Source organism: Lipotes vexillifer, unplaced genomic scaffold (assembly GCF_000442215.2).
Source record: "Lipotes vexillifer unplaced genomic scaffold, Lipotes_vexillifer_v1.1 scaffold371, whole genome shotgun sequence".
Lineage (NCBI taxonomy): Eukaryota > Metazoa > Chordata > Mammalia > Artiodactyla > Lipotidae > Lipotes > Lipotes vexillifer.
In genome coordinates, this window is record NW_006786304.1 from 2,965,630 (window position 1) to 2,981,709 (window position 16,080).

A 16,080-nucleotide genomic window follows, 5' to 3' on the forward strand; every position below is an offset into this window, starting at 1 on the left:
TGGATGATGGCCATTCTGACTGGTGTGAGGTGATTGTTCTTTGTTCCTCTGGGTCTTCCTGTCTTCTCCGTCTCTAAAGTCTCCCCATCGGTCCCCAGCCTGGTCCCGCTCCGCTCCGCCCCGCCCTCGGCCCCAGGCACTTGTGGCCCCTTTAAGGCGGGCCCCGCCCATGCCCCCGCCCCGCCCCGCCCCTCCGGGGTTCAGCGTTGGGTGCGTTCGGCTTCCGCTGGCACCGCTCAGTCTCCAGCCTCGGGCGCGATGGCGGGGTCTGCACTGAGGGTCGCTGGGCGGCAGCTCAGTCAATACAGCGAGTCTGGAGCCCCCATCCTCCTACGGCAGGTTCGCAGTGGCTGGACCGGGGAGCGAGATTACTGGATCCTGGGTGGCGGCAGGGGCGGAACTCCTGGGTCCTTGAAATCCGGAGAGATACCCGGGCCCTGACGCCTGGATCTTTGCGGAAAGGGGTGTAGGGCTAGACTCTTGCGTTCTTTAAAGGGGAGTGATCTGGGGTCCCAGATCGGGCTTCGGGCTGGACTCTTGCTTCCATTACAGAAGAGGATGACGGGGACCCAGGTTTGGGGATGGATGAAAGTTGGGACTCATTGATTCCGACGGAGTAAGGTGCTGGGGTCCCAGACTCCTGACTCCGGGCAGGGGGATTCCTGCAATGACTGCTAACTTGAAGGCGCTGTCACGTGGAACCTCTTAAGCCTCAGCATCCTGAACTGATAGAATTAAACAAATACCGCTTTCTTTGAAACCATCAGCCTTTAAGAACCAGTCACCTCAAGATCTCAACATCATGATCTTAGTTTCAACACAATTGTTCCCAGTCCTCTTTTCATTGCTTTTGGTGCTGCCAGGTTCCTCAGGCATTTGTGCTTGTTTGGGGGTATATGCACGAAGGAGAAATGGACAGATGTGACTTTGAAGGACCTCCTGAATCAAACCTTGCCCTGAAAACCTTTGTGCTGTTGAGGTTCAGAACTGAGTTTTGGTGTCCGAAAGTTCCCAAGAAACAGTAAATAGGGTGGTTTCATAGTCTTGGTTTCCCTATAAACAGGAACAAATTGACATACTATATTAAATGGAAAACAAAACGTTTTCTTCACAAGTAATGCACTGAAAAATGCCGTCTGTAATTTGCATTTGCTAGTTAGAAAGAAGGTCAAAGAAGTGAGAAGCCTGAACTTTGCAAAAGTAATATTTCATAGGTTAAGAATTCTCAATAGGAAGAAGAAAACTCTTGCCCAGAATCCTAGGAAATTGCAACTGTTTAGTTACAATCACTGCCTTCTGCAACACTGAGGAGTCTTTTTTTTTTTTATAAATATCCAGCGCTTTTTTTTTTTTTTTTTTAGATGTTGGGGGTAGGAGGTTAGTAATTTATTTATTTATTTTTGCTGTGTTGGGTCTTCGTTTCTGTGCGAGGGCTTTCTCTAGTTGCGGCCAGTGGGGGCCACTCTTTATCGCGGTGCGTGGGCCTCTCACTGTCGCGGCCTCTCTTGTTGCGGAGCACAAGCTCCAGACGCGCAGGCTCAGTAGTTGTGGCTCACGGACCTAGTTGCTCCGTGGCATGTGGGATCCTCCCAGACCAGGGCTCGAACCCGTGTCCCCTGCATTAGCAGGCAGATTCTCAACCACTGCACCACCAGGGAAGCCCTCAACTGAAGTTTTGACTTTACAGGAAAGGGGCTCCAAAAACGTCCCTGTCCTTCCCTTTTCTCCATATTTTTACTGGATTTTTGTTTCGTTATCTCCCAAGTTAATATTGTACCTAGATATTAAATACAGTTGGTCAAAAGAGTCCGCCTGCTGATGCAGGGGACACGGGTTCGTGCCCCGGTCCGGGAAGATCCCACATGCCGCGGAGCGCCTGGGCCCGTGAGCCATGGCCGCTGGGCCTGCGTGTCCGGAGCCTGCGCTCTGCAGCGGGAGAGGCCACAACAGTGAGAGGCCCGCGTACCTCAAAAAAAAAAAAAAAATTAAAACTTATCTCTTGGTGGGGGAAAAAGTTTAGAAAATGTATTCGTTGTACCTAACGTTGAAATGGAGAAAAGATTTAATGTAAAAAAATACTTTATATTGACATTGAAATGGAGAAGAGATTTAATGTTTAACAAAAACAAAAAAAATTTTATATTAACGGGTAACATCTCCATGGTGAGAAGCACTATATTAAATATAAACCCATTAAGTAAAAAAAACAGGGGGGGGCAGGGGCTTCTGCTTCTGGATCTTAGGAAGAGAATCGAGTTGAGGCCTGGACTCCTGGGTCCACAGTAAGGGGGGGTCTGAATCTGTGCTCTCATTTGTCCCCACCCCCTTTCCAGATGTTTGAGCCCAAGAGCTGCACCTACACTTACCTCCTGGGTGACAGAGAGTCCAGAGAGGCCATTCTGATCGACCCGGTTCTGGAGACAGCGCATCGGGATGCCCAGTTGGTCAAGGAACTGGGGCTACAGCTGCTGTATGCTGGTCGGTTTGGGGGCCGGGCTCCTGGGCCTGAGGGCGTGGGACTGTAGCGTGGAGTGGGAAGCTAGGACCGGGACTCCTGGGTCTGAGGGAGGAGGGAGCTGGGGGCTGGGAATCCTGCGTCCTCTCTGTGCCCTCCTGGACCTGGCTCTCCTCTCTCTCCCAGTGAATACCCACTGCCACGCGGACCACATTACCGGCTCCGGGCTGCTCCGGTCCCTACTCCCCGGCTGCCAGTCTGTCATCTCCCGCCTTAGTGGGGCCCAGGCTGACAAGCACATTGAAGATGGAGACCCCATCCACTTCGGGCGCTTTGTGAGTTGGATGCTGGGTCCCCGAGAGGGTGGTGGCCTGGAGTTTTTGGACTAAAGGGAAGAGGGGCTTGGGGGCCTGGACTCCTGATCCCTGAGTTTCTGTCTCAGGGAGAAGGGCGCCATAAACCCAGGTGAAAAACTGAGCCAAGAGGCTCTGGGCAGGTGTGTCTCTGGCCCATCCCCTTAGGTCAACAACATCTATGGTTTCCTATAACCTTGGGGCAACTCCTTTGGCCTGGAGTCTCATAAAATTTGACTGGGAGCTGGAATTACAAGGTCATGGCTGAGGGAGAGACCCAGCACTATCTTCCGAGAGCCACTGTTGGAGGAAGGCGCATGCAGTTGCCCAGAGCCAGGACTAGGGTGAGGCAAGAGAGGAATCCAGGGCGCAACATTTAAGGGGGCGCTCATTCTCAGGGTGGTGCAAAGGCAGGACTGGCACCTTCTAGTGGGAGCCTCCTTAAATGTTGCTCCCTATAGGAGCCTGCTTGCCTCACCCTAACCCCAGCCCTGCTATTGCCTCACACAGGTATGGTCTGAAGGTTCCTACCTCCTCTCCTTCCTTTGCCCCAAGCAGAATGAGCAGGTTTCTGGCCAGAAGTTCAACCCAGGGCAATACGATGGGTGAGGAGGGTGCTAGGGTTGCCCTCAGAGGGAGGGGAAACAGCTGGCAGGACTTTTTTCTGATCAAAGTTGCTAAAGACTTAGAGAGTTTGGCTGGCTTTGGGGACAGAATGTCACTTGGACTTGACCTCCAAGTTAGAGGGTTTTGCTAAACGAGGCCAGTTAAACTGAGTCAGATGGTTTGGGGAAATAAAGGCTGTGGGTGGGATCAGAGGGTTTAGCTCCACTGGTTACAGCCTCTTTATTTCAAGCCTTTTTCTGGAAGCAGGTAAAAAAGAAAATGCATTGTACATTTAGGTACACTGTACATAATAAGCAGGTGCTAACAAGCATTTCTTGGGTTGAGAAGCCTTAGAGGTGTTAGAAATGGTTGGAGTTTTGTGTCAAGAAGAGCCCTTTGTTAAACTGGATGAGTGATGTTTTCAGTGAATCAACATGGAAGGGCTTAGCTGTGGAAGATTTAGCTTTAGTGCTTGGGTTATTTATTTATTTACTTACTTATTTTAATATTTATTTATTAACTTTTGGCTGCATTGGGTCGTTGGGTCGTTGGGTCTTCGTTGCTGCGCATGGGCTTTCTCTTGTTGCGTCGAGCGGGGGCTTCTCTTGTTGCGGAGCACAGGCTCTAGGTGCGTGGGCTTCAGTAGTTGCAGCACGTGGGCACGTGGGCTACTAACCACTAACCTACTTTCTGTCTCTATAGATTTGTCTATTCTATACATTGCATAGAAATATCGTATCATACTATATGTGGTCTTTGTGACTGGCTTTTGCCACTGACCATGTTTTCAAAGTTCATCCATGTTGTAACATGTATCAGTGTTTCATTTCTTTTTATTGCTGAATAATATTCCGTTGTATGGATATATCACATTTTATTTATTCATTCATCGGTGGATGGACATTTGAATTGCTTCCACTTTTGGCTATTATGAATTATGCCACTATGAATATTCATGTGCAAGTTTTTGTGTGGATGTATGTTTTCATCTCTCTTGGGTATATACTTAGGATGGAATTACTGGATCATATGATAACTCTGTTTAACAATTTGAGGAACTGCCAAACTGCTATCAAAAACTGTTATCCAGGGGGCTTCCCTGGTGGCGCAGTAGTTGAGAGTCCGCCTGCCGATGCAGGGGACACGGGTTCGTGCCCCGGTCCGGGAAGATCCCACATGCTGCGGAGCGGCTGGGCCCGTGAGCCATGGCCGCTGAGCCTGCGCGTCCGGAGCCTGTGCTCCGCAACGGGAGAGGCCACAACAGTGAGAGGCCCGCATACCGCAAAAAAAAACAAAAAACAAACAAAAAAAACTGTTATCCAAAGTGACTATACCATTTTATGTTCCCATAACCAGTTGTATGAGGGTTCCAGTCCCTCTACATCCTTGTTACCACTTGTTATTATCTGTCTTTATGATTGTTCAGCATTTTGTTTGGTTTTCATCTGAGTTCTTTATAAACCTTTGGAGATGGGCACTTTTTTCCCCTCTCATTTTCCTCCTCCCACCTAGAAAATTTGAATTGTAACATGCATATTATACAGTAAAAGGGGCACATATTGCACATGTACAGCTTGGTAAATTTTAACATATGTCTATACTTGAGTATCCACCGCCCAGATCGAGATCCAGAACATGCCCATCGCCCCAGAGCTCTTCCTCGTCCCTCATCCTGGCCATTGACAGCCCCACCAAGGGACCGTTCTTCTGACTTACTTAATCATAGATTAGTTCTGCCTGTTCTGGACCTTATAAACAGAATCCAGTGTGTACTCTTATGTCTGCTTCTTTCACTCTACCTACTATTGTATATAATTGTAGTTCTTTCCTTTTTTGCTGTATAGCAGTGGTTGGCCAACTTTTTCTGTAAAGGACCAGATGGTAAATATTTTCAGTTTTGCAGGCCATATGGTCCCTGTTGTAACTACTTAATTTTCCTATGGGTGTGAAAGCATCTACAGACAATGAATGCATGAATAAGCATGGCTGGGCTCCAGTAAAACTTTATTTATGGCCACTGAAAATTTAATTTCAATAATTTTCACGTGGCCTGAAATGTCATTCTTATAAAAGCAGATGGCAGGCCAGATTTGGTGCACCGACCATAGTTTGCCAACCCCTGACGTAGAGCATTTCACTGTGTGAATTGATGACAATTTATATCCATTCTCCTTTTGATGGTTGATTCTAGTTTGGGGCTACTATGAATAATGCTACTCTGAAGATTCTTGTACAAATCTCTTGGTGGACATTACCCTCAATTCCAGGGAGTGGGCTTGCTGAGTCTTAGAACTGACACATGTTTAACTTTAGCAGAAACTGCCGAACAGCTTTTTTTTTTTTTTTTTTTAATATACAAGTTTATTTATTTTATTTATTTATTTTTGGCTGTGTTGGGTCTTCGTTGCTGGGCGCAGGCTTTCTCTAGTTGCGGCGAGCGGGGGCTACTCTCCATTGCAGTGCACGGGCTGCTCATTGCAGTGGCTTCTCTTGTTGCGGAGCACGGGCTCTAGGCACGCGGGCTTCAGTAGTTGTGGCTCGTGGGCTCTAGAGCACAGGCTCAGTAGTTGTGGCGCACGGGCTTAGTTGCTCCGCGGCATGTGGGATCTTCCCGGACCAGGGCTCGAACCCGTGTCCTCTGCATTGGCAGGCGGATTCTTAACCACTGTGCCACCAAGGAAGCCCCAAACAGCTTTTTGAACTGGTTTTACATTTTATATTCACAGTGAGCCAAATGTGTATGGTTTCACTGTAGAATGGATTTACTGTTTTAATAAGCAATGATTGAGATTTGAACATTCTAGCTCCCAAGAGGGTTGGCGGATTCCGAAAGTTAGTGTTGCCTGTTAAATACAGCGATATAGAGGGGGTGCTGCTCAAGATACTAATCCCAGGTCCCCAGGATTCCTTAACCCTCTTAAAAGTTATGGAGGGCCCTAAAAAGCTTTTGTTTACCTGGGTTCTATCAAGCAATATTTACTGTATTAGTTACATGTTAATTACATCTCAATTTTAAAAAGAAATGGGAAATTCCCTGGTGATCCAGTGGTTAGGACTCTGTACTTTCACTGTGGAGGGCCTGGGTTCAATCCCTGGTCAGGGAACTAAGATCCCACAAGCTGCGCGGTGAGGCTAAAAAAAAAAGAAATAAAAAATAAGTATTTAGATATGCAAAACGTATTTACTGTATCAGAAGTTGAAACTGAGACTTTTTTATTTTTTATTTTTATTTATTTATTTTTACATCTTTATTGGAGTATAATTGCTTTACAGTGGTGTGTTAGTTTCTGCTTTATAACAAAGTGAATCAGTTATACATATACATATGTTCTCATATCTCTTCCCTCTTGCATCTCCCTCCCTCCCCCCCTCCCTATCCCACCCCTCCAGGCTGTCACAGAGCACCGAACTGATCTCCCTGTGCTATGCGGCTGCTTCCCTCTAGCTATCTACCTTACATTTGGTAGTGTATATATGTCCATGCCTCTCTCTCGCTTTGTCACAGCTTACCCTTCCCCCTCCCCATATCCTCAAGTCCATTCTCTAGTAGGTCTGTATCTTTATTCCTGTGAGACTTTTTTTAAAACACAAGAATACACAAGCACACATTCCATCAGCTGTCAGAGCGATGACATCATCACAAGTCATGGAGCTTCTGGGAAAACTGCACTGAACTCTCAGGGGAGAATGAGAGTGAGAAAGGGCAAAAGACCTCTTCACACTATTATGAAAATAGTTTTGATCTTGCAGACCCTCAGGGTTCTCTCAACTACACCACTTGGAGAACCATTCTTTTTACAAAATCTTTGTCACATCTAACGACATAGACAATAATTCGTAAATAGTTCTGAAATCCAGCCCATGTTCAAATTTCTCCAAGTGCTTAGGAATCGTTTTTACAGCTGCTTATATGAACCAGGACCCGATCGAGGTTCACACATGGCACTTGGCTGTTAGGTCTATTTAGTCTCTTTTAAACTAGAACAGTTTCATACCCTTTCTGCCCCATGACATTGACTTTTGAAGCTCCCAGCCTGTTGTCTTGCAGAATATCCCACTTTCTGGTTTCCTCCTGGTGGTATTTAACTTGTTCTCTGAAAACTTCTCTTTGCTGTTAACTAAAGTAGATTGCAGACATTTCTGTATTGGATAATAATAATAATAAGTAACTTAATACTAGTTAACAAATACTGAGTGTTTTGTTTCTCACTTAGCATTGTGAGAAAGTGCATTTTCTCAGCATGTATCTCACAAAATTTTCAGAATCAAATATCACTTCCTGGGAGCAGGGAGATGTGGGACCCGTGGCTAATGTTGGGGTGTGTGCCCCATTTATGGAGGACACCCACTACGTAATTCAAGTTGATTTTTCATGCTTGGGAATGTAGTCTGTCTACTGTAAAGCCTTTTTTTTTTTTTTAAATCAGAAGCTGCACATATACATTTTTGAAAAATCTTGCAAATGTTAAGGGTAAACAACAAATTCAGACTTTTAATAACTACTGAGCAGTCCAAACAAAACATTGCTATGGCTGAACCTGGTTCTTGAGCCTCCACTGTGTCTTTTCTGACAAATAGATCTCATTAAACCTTCCTAACCACATAGTGAGATCAGAAACATTTTCCCCATTTTACAGAGCAGGGAGTGCAGAGAGGGAAAGTGACTTGCCCAAAAGTTATACTGAGAAAGTGGCTGAGCAAGGAATTGAACCCAGGAGACCTGGTGGTTCCACTAGATCAGTGTTTTTAGAATTTTGAAACATTATTATTTTTATAATATAGCAATTATTGTGTTGGGCTTTTTTTTTTTTTTTTCTTTTTGGCCGCATCACGCAGCTCATGGGATCTTAGTTCCCTGACCAGGGATCGAACCTGGGCCTATGGCAGTGAGAGCTTGGAGTCCTAACCACTGGACCGCCAGGGAATTCCCTGGGCGTTTTTAAAATGCTTTGCATACATGAAATGATTTAATCTTTATAATAGCCCTATGAAGTGGGGACAATTATTATGCCCATTTTACAAATGAGCAGAGAAGCCCAGAGAGGTGATGTAACTTGCCCAAGGTCACACAGCTCGTAATAGCAGAGCCAAAATTAGAACCCATGTCACCCGGCTCCAGAGACTGCTTCTAACCACTAATCCATGTGCCCTCACCATGAGAGAAATATTTTACATCTGGATTCAGCACTGAAACCTCAGCTTCATGAAATACCACTTACCCTTCCTGTGTACCAGGCACACTGAGATTTCCCACTTTATCCCACTCCTCCCCACTCCACTCTTTATGTCTAGCCCACTTTTTTTTTTGCTCATGGTTACGTCTGTGAGAGTCATCCATATTGTCGCATGTAGTTATAGTTTGTTCATTCTCAGACTGTGCCTCAGTTTCCTCATCTGTAGAATGGGGACAGGAGTGGTACTTACCTCATAAGGATGTGTGTGGCCTGAATGAATTCAGTCATGTAAAGTGCTTAGAAGAGAGCCTGGTACAGGAAAAAGGGTAATCAATGCCAGGCTTCTAAAGAGTAGGTAGATCGGACTGATGGGAGAAGAGGAAATTGCAGGGGCAAAGAGGTGTGGAGAAGTGTGCTATTTTCTGGAAATGACTCTGGGGTTCAGAGTAGCTGGGGAAAGGAGGATGTTATAGGACATGGGGCTGGAAAAGTGAGCAGGCACCAGAGCAGGGGCTGAGGAGCTGGAACTCTGCCCTGGGGGCAGTGGAAGCTGGGGAAGGGTTTTGAGCAGAGAGGGACAAAAATGGATCTGGGTGATAGAAAACCCCCCTCAGGGTCATGTAAGAGGTGGATTAGAGGCTGGTAGGCCAGGGAGGAGGCTGTCAGGTGGCCCAAGCAGGAGAGGCCTGAGATGGGCAGGATTATGGGGGTTGATAGAGGATAAATTCTAGATATTCCAGAGAAGGGAAAGATAAACAGGGAGGCTGAGAATCAGCAAAGCCACTTGAGACACAGACTCAGTCACTAAGCGACTAGGGGATCTTGATCTATGTGGCAAGCTGGATTGTGTTCAATTGATATTAAAATTTTGTTCAATTTATACACATAAGACAATTATATATACCACATACCATTGACCCTTGAACAACCTAGGAAGTTAGGGGCACTGACCCTCCCCACATTCAAAAACTGGGGTATATCTTCCAGTTGGTCCTTCTATCTGTGGTTCCTCTGCATCCACAGAGTCACCAAACCAGATCGTGTAGTACAGTAGTATTTACTACTGAAAAAAATCCGTCTATATGTGGACTTGCACAGTTCAAACCTGTGTTACTCAAAGGTCAACTGTATATACTCTAACTACTGGTTGTTTACAACTGATGTCCTTCTGATTGGCCAATACCCATGCCATAACTATGGTTAAATATTTTGAACATTACTCCTGAATATCCATCCCCATTTTTAGTTCAAGAGACTCCCATGCTTTTTGTTTAAAAAAAAAAAAAAATTCAGAGAGTATGGAAACATACAAAATAAAAAGTGAAAGATCATCCCTCTACTACCAAAAGGTAATGTTAATTTTGGGGGCCAGGGGATGTGATTTTTCCCACAAGATTTTGCAAGATTTGTGATTTTGATTTGCACTTGTTTTGCATTGCCCATATATTTCTACTGTAGATGAGCTAGGAAGGTGTTTGGCAGGAAGTAACGGAAAAACCCATACAGTGGCTTAAATAAATAGTTTTTCTCCTATAATAACAGGAAATTTGGAAGGAGGTCGTTATTCTCTTTGATTTGGCAGCACCATCATTTGTGGGATTCTCTTGGCTTTTTTTCTTCATGGTTGCAAGATGGCTGCTGCAGCTCCAGCCATCACACCTTGTGTTCAGAGCCAGATGAAGTGGAAGGGGCAGGTGCCAGTCCCTTTTATCAGGAAGGGAAAAGCTTTCCCAGAAATCCTCAGGAGACTTATCGAGATCTCATTGGCCAGAGGACTGTGCCAGAGGCCACCCAAGCTGTCAGGGAGGCTGGGAAAGTGCTTGGTGGGGCACACTGATGCCCCAGACCAAATTGGAGATCTGTGAGTGGGGAAGTTTAAAATGGATATTGGGTGTGGAAACAGAGTCTGCACATGGTGTCCTTCAACAATTAGCAGATGACTGACCTGGATGAGGATGCTAATTGGTGGGAGGGGCCTCTATTAAGAGAGGAGGAGTGATATGTGAGTGGGAACTAATCTTTTAAGTGATTGTTAGATCATTGGGAAAAAATTTTTTTCTGAGAGTTGCTTCCCTGAACTGAGCGTGGGAATTTAGATAATCAGGGTTCCCTGGATGGTGTTTTTGTGTTCATGTGTCAGGGGTTCTTAACCGCAGAGTCTTTTTTTTATATATATACATTTATTTATTATTTATTTATTTATGGCTGCATTGGGTCTTTGTTGCTGCTGCACGGGGCTTTCTCTAGTTGCGGCCAGCGGGGGCTGCTCTTCGTTGTGGAGCGTGGGCTTCTCACTGCGGTGGCTTCTCTTATTGTGGAGCACAGGCTCTAGGCGTGGGCTTCAGTAGTTGTGGTTCCCGGCCTCCAGAGCGCAGGCTCAGTAGTTGTGGCGCACAGGCTTAGTTGCTCCGCGGCATGCGGGAATTTTTCCGGACCAGGGCTTGAACGCGTGTCCCCTGCATTGGCAGGCGGATTCTTAACCTCTGCGCCACCAGGGAAACCCAACCATAGAGTCTTAGAAGTGGCTTTGAGGGGTCAGAAAGTATGTGCATTTGCGATGTTGCTAGACGCTGCTAAGCTGTCCTCTAAAATGGCTATACTGAGCTGTACTCACATCCCAGGGGATGAAAGGTTTGCCTCAAGCACCCTAAGCAACTCTGTTGGTGAAAAAAAAGCCGATCTGTTAGGTGAAAAATAGGGCTTTTAGATATCTCCTTCTCTTCCTTTCTTTTAAGGAAGATCAAACATCTTAGCAGATGTTTTTTGACTATTTGTTCCCTCTACCATGAATTGCCTGGTTTTTTCTTTTGCCCATTTTTCTTAGGGGGTTCTTATTGATACTTAGGGACTGTTTATATATTACGACTATTCACACTTTTTAATACTCTTATACATGCTGCTAATGTTGTCTCTGAGTTTTTTTGTCTTGTCACTCTGATTTTTGTCTTTTTCTGTAATGAAGTTAAACTATGTGGTCACATCTGTTCCTGTTTTTCCTTATGGCCTCTGAATTTCCTACCATGCTTAGAAAAACCTTTTCTACCTCAAGATTTTATATATATAAATATATATGTATTTATAAATATATATATTCTTCTATATTTCCTTCTAGAGTATTTTGGGTTTTCTATGTTTAGATCTTTCGTTTATCGTGAATTTTGTGTTTTATTTTTGATTATAAAATGACGTGTTTTAAAAATACATAAATAAATAAAATGACATGTTTACTGTAAAAAAAAAAGATAATATAGGAAAAGCCTAAAGAAAAAAAATATTTTGAGTTAATGGGTAAATTTTTTTTAAGAGATGACATTGTATAAGTTGCTTTGTAACCTGTTTTTTGCACTTACGGGATAGTAAATATCTTTTCCTGCCATTAAATGTTTGTGTATAGCATCACTGAATTTTATTTCAATGACAATTTTAAATGACTGTGTAGTTTTCCATATTTATATTAGTGTGCTTCTCTTTTTCTTACTGATTTATAAGATCTGTTTGTACATAAAGTACACTGACTACTATGTGGTGTATTTGTGTTACAAATATATTTTGCCACCATGTTGATTCCCTTTAAATTTTGTTTATGATGTTGTTGCCATTCAGAAACATCAAATTTATTTAAATTCAAACCATTGGTCTTTCCCTTAATGATTTATGACTTTTGGGATGGATGTTATTCTCTAACCAGAGATCTTATATTTATTTGTATTTTTGTTGTTGTCACTGTTTTATGATTTTATTTTCTTGCTTTAAGTTTTTAATTTGGGGGGAGTTTACTCTGGAGTGAGGTTTAAGTCCGGGATCTAACTTCAGTATTTTTTTTTATCAAAAAGAGGTTATCTAGATGTGACCCTGGGATGGGATGGGGTGGGGGCCTTCTGAGGCCAGTTTCACCATGAGAGTAAAGCCACAGCCTTATCGGTGACTCTTTGTACTCTCCTTCTCTTCCAGGCCTTGGAGACCCGGGCCAGCCCGGGCCACACCCCAGGCTGTGTCACCTTCGTCTTGGATGACCACAGCATGGCCTTCACTGGAGATGCTCTGCTTATCCGAGGGTGTGGACGGACAGACTTCCAGCAAGGTCACAGGCCCCTTTCCCCAGCCCGAGATCTTAGTATGGTTATGTGGGTGCCAGGGTTTTAAGTGTCAGTTGCAAGAATGAATGGATGAATGTTAGACTTTTAGGGGGTCAGGATTAGATTCAAGGAGTTTAGTGCTGGAGTGGAGGGGAGTTGGGTTCAGAGGTTAGTGGCTGGGGGACAGTTAGTGTCAAGAGTGTGTGTTAGTTATCTATTGCTGTAAAGCAAATCACCCCAGAACTTAGTGGCTTAAAACAATGATTAACATCATCTCACACAGGTTTTGAGAGTTAGGACTCTGGGAGAAGCTTAACTGGATGGTTCTTGCTCAGGGTCTTGCGTGAGGTTGCAACCAAGCTGCTGGCCAGGGCTGACTGAAGGCTTGACTGGGGCTGGAGGATCCACTTCCAAGGTGGCTCACTGACGTGGCCAGTGAGCTCTTGCTGGTTGTTGGCAGGAGGCCTCAGTTCCTCACAATGCAGACTTCTCCATAGGGCTGCTTGAGTGTCTTCATGACATGGCAGCTGGATTGTCCCAGAGGGAACAATCAGAGAGACAGGCAGACAGAAGACCTAATTTTTTTTTTTTTTTTAATGAGCTTGTCTCAGAAGTTAAACTCTGTTAGTTCTGCCATATCCTATTTATTAGATGCAAGTCACTTAGTCCAGACCACTAAGTCAAGGCAAGGGGAGTTATGTGTCACATTTTCAAGAGAAGAGTTTCAAAGTGTTCATGGGCATATTTTTAACCCCCCCCCCCATAAGGGGTTTCGCTGGTGCGGGGAGGGGTGTGGAGTTTGATTCAGGGGTTTAGCTGCTGGGGGAAGTTAGGTTTGGCAGTTTACCTGCTAGAAGGTTGCTAGATTCAGTGGTTTAATTGCTAGGAGGTGGTGTTACATTTGGGGTTTAGCTGCTGGGGGCAATTAGATTAAGGGGTTTTGCTGCGGGAAGGGTGTTTACTTTCACAATATCAGGGTATGAGATTTGAGTATGTGTGTGAATGTGAGGTGGACACTAGATTGGGAGGATTTAGCTGCCTTGCAGGAGGCCAGCAAGGCTGGACGAGAGAGAAGAGACAGAGCCACAGCGAGCTGAGCTGGCTGTGGGTAACCAGAACCCCAGGCTGCCTCTTTCTTCCTCTTTCCTTATCTCTCCATCTTGGTCTCTATCTTTTTCTCTCTGAGGCTCCTGATCTTCCACTTATCCATCCCCAACACAGTCATGAGATCGAAAGATTTAGGCTGAAAGGAAAGGTGGCAGAACGTTCCAGAGAGGTTTGTCCCTGTCCCAACTTAAGACTCAGAGCTTCTTGTCAGAACCATGGCTCTATCCTCCTCTTTGGCCTCATGTCTTCAGTTTCTTATCTTCCCGTCCACTTTCCCTGCCCAGAATCCTTTCTTGGCATCCCCAGAGTGAGGGAATTTGGTGCTTCAGGGTCATATCCTAACCTTGTTTACAGTCATGCTGAATTCTCACCATTTCCCAATTCTTTGCATATGCTGTTCCACCTGCCTAGAATGCCCTTCCCTCTCCTTCTCTACCCAGTCAAAGGGCTACTGGCAGAAAATGCGGGAGATGGTTCAGCTACAGTGATTTTTATCCTCTCCTTTTCCTGAAGGGAAGGGATTTGGGAGCTTCTCTCATCCTGTTGCTCCACTGACCTCTGAGTTTTCCCTCCCCAGGCTGTGCTAAGACCTTGTACCACTCAGTTCATGAAAAGATCTTCACACTTCCAGGAGACTGTCTGATCTACCCTGCTCATGATTACCATGGTGAGGGCTTCCTGGAGGAGGTGTGGGATTTACATAGCTTACTATTTGAGAGGGAGCACCAAAGTGCTGTGGCTTGCAGACCACAATTCCCAGGAACTCCTCTGGCCAAAAAGATCAAGTGCTTAGGTGTACTGAGTGTGGATGTAGAAACCACGATGCCTAGAATCCGGAAGGCATAGGCTTTCCTGGGACTTCCTTATAGAACTTAGGGAACTGTGGGAAACTACATTTCCCATAGTGCCCACTGAGGAGGGAAAGCAATCTTAGTCCTGGGCCAGAAAGGCACCCTGAGGCCTCCTGGGAAATGTAGTTCTGGGAGGCCCAAGGCACTGGACCTCTCAACATTCCTCCCCCTCTCTTGGCCACTAGGACTCACAGTATCCACTGTGGAGGAGGAGCGGACTCTAAACCCTCGGCTCACCCTCAGCTGTGAGGAGTTTGTCAAGGTCATGAGCAAACTGAACTTGCCCAAACCTCAGCAGATAGGTGAGCCGTTGGGGTGGAGGAGGAGGGTGCTGAGGTCTGGATTCCTGGGTCTGAGGGAGAAGGTGCTGGGGATCTGGACTCCTGGGTCTGAGGGATGGAGGGGCCTCAGGGCCAGAAGTCTAGTTTCCCAAAGAAGGACTATTAGGATTTCTGGGTCCCCAGTGGGGGCACAGAGAGAGTGGGAGGGTCTGCCTGGGCCCCTTGGTTTCACCCCTACCTTCTTCCTTTCAGACTTTGCTGTTCCAGCTAACATGCGCTGTGGGATCCAGACACCCCCTTCCTGACTCTCAGGTGCTCATATCCAGTTAATAATGCACTAGGTGGGGTGAGGGGCGCGGTGCCATCACCAGAGCCTCTCTTATCTTCCCCTCCCTTACCAGACTCTCAAGCCTCTTAAATAAAAAATATATATATATTTTTTTTCCCCTCTGAATCTGACTTCTGTTTTCTGGGGGACCCAATGGGTTTCTGGGCTGAGATGCCTGTGGTTAGTTCTGGTCCCTGGATAGGCCAGGGAGCAAGGCAGCGTAAAGGTCCTGGGAGCCTGGAAGGAGATCTTCTAACTCATAAAATAGAAGCAAACAGATATCTGGGGCAGGGTTCCTCAGCTCCTGGGATTAGAACAGTCTTCAGTTTAAACTACTTGCCCCATGAGACCCAGAATAAGGTACTTCACTTCTCCAAGCCTCAGTTTCCTCATTTGTAAAATGGGAATAATAGTAATAATAATAGGGTGTTGTGATGATCCAATGAGTCCATATGTATGAAGTGCTTTGTACACTGCCTGCACAGCAGACTTCCTATCAGTGTTCACTATTACTGTTACTATCATTTGAAATGAGCTCTGAGGCACTTCCTGGCTTGAGTGACAGGATGCCTAATGCTAAAGACCATGGACTTTCGAGAGAACAAATATGGTGTTAACATTAACATGTGTAGACTTTGCGGACACTTGTCCCCCTCAGCCTCAGTTTCCTAACTATAAAATGGAGATAGTAATCCCTTTCTCTACTGTAGGCCGCTGTAAGGATGAAATAAATTAATGCGTGTAAAATGTTTAGACTTGATACACATAGCTCCTGATATCCAGGGATCCTTTCTCACATACCAGTTATTTTCCTGTTTTTGCCCAGAGAGGAAAGGGTCTGGCTGAGAA

The 16,080-nt window shown here is 45.4% G+C and overlaps 1 protein-coding gene across 1 annotated transcript; it reads left to right on the top strand.

Annotated features, from left to right (window-relative positions):
* Positions 1-239: 239 nt before the first annotated feature.
* On the top strand, positions 240-15,353 carry ETHE1 (ETHE1 persulfide dioxygenase). Its single transcript, XM_007458578.1, has 7 exons — positions 240-339; positions 2,334-2,478; positions 2,642-2,790; positions 12,540-12,669; positions 14,349-14,438; positions 14,808-14,924; positions 15,156-15,353. The coding sequence occupies exons 1-7, from the start codon at positions 259-261 to the stop codon at positions 15,206-15,208; spliced, it is 765 nt and encodes a 254-aa protein (XP_007458640.1). The 5' UTR covers positions 240-258; the 3' UTR covers positions 15,209-15,353.
* Positions 15,354-16,080: the final 727 nt, after the last annotated feature.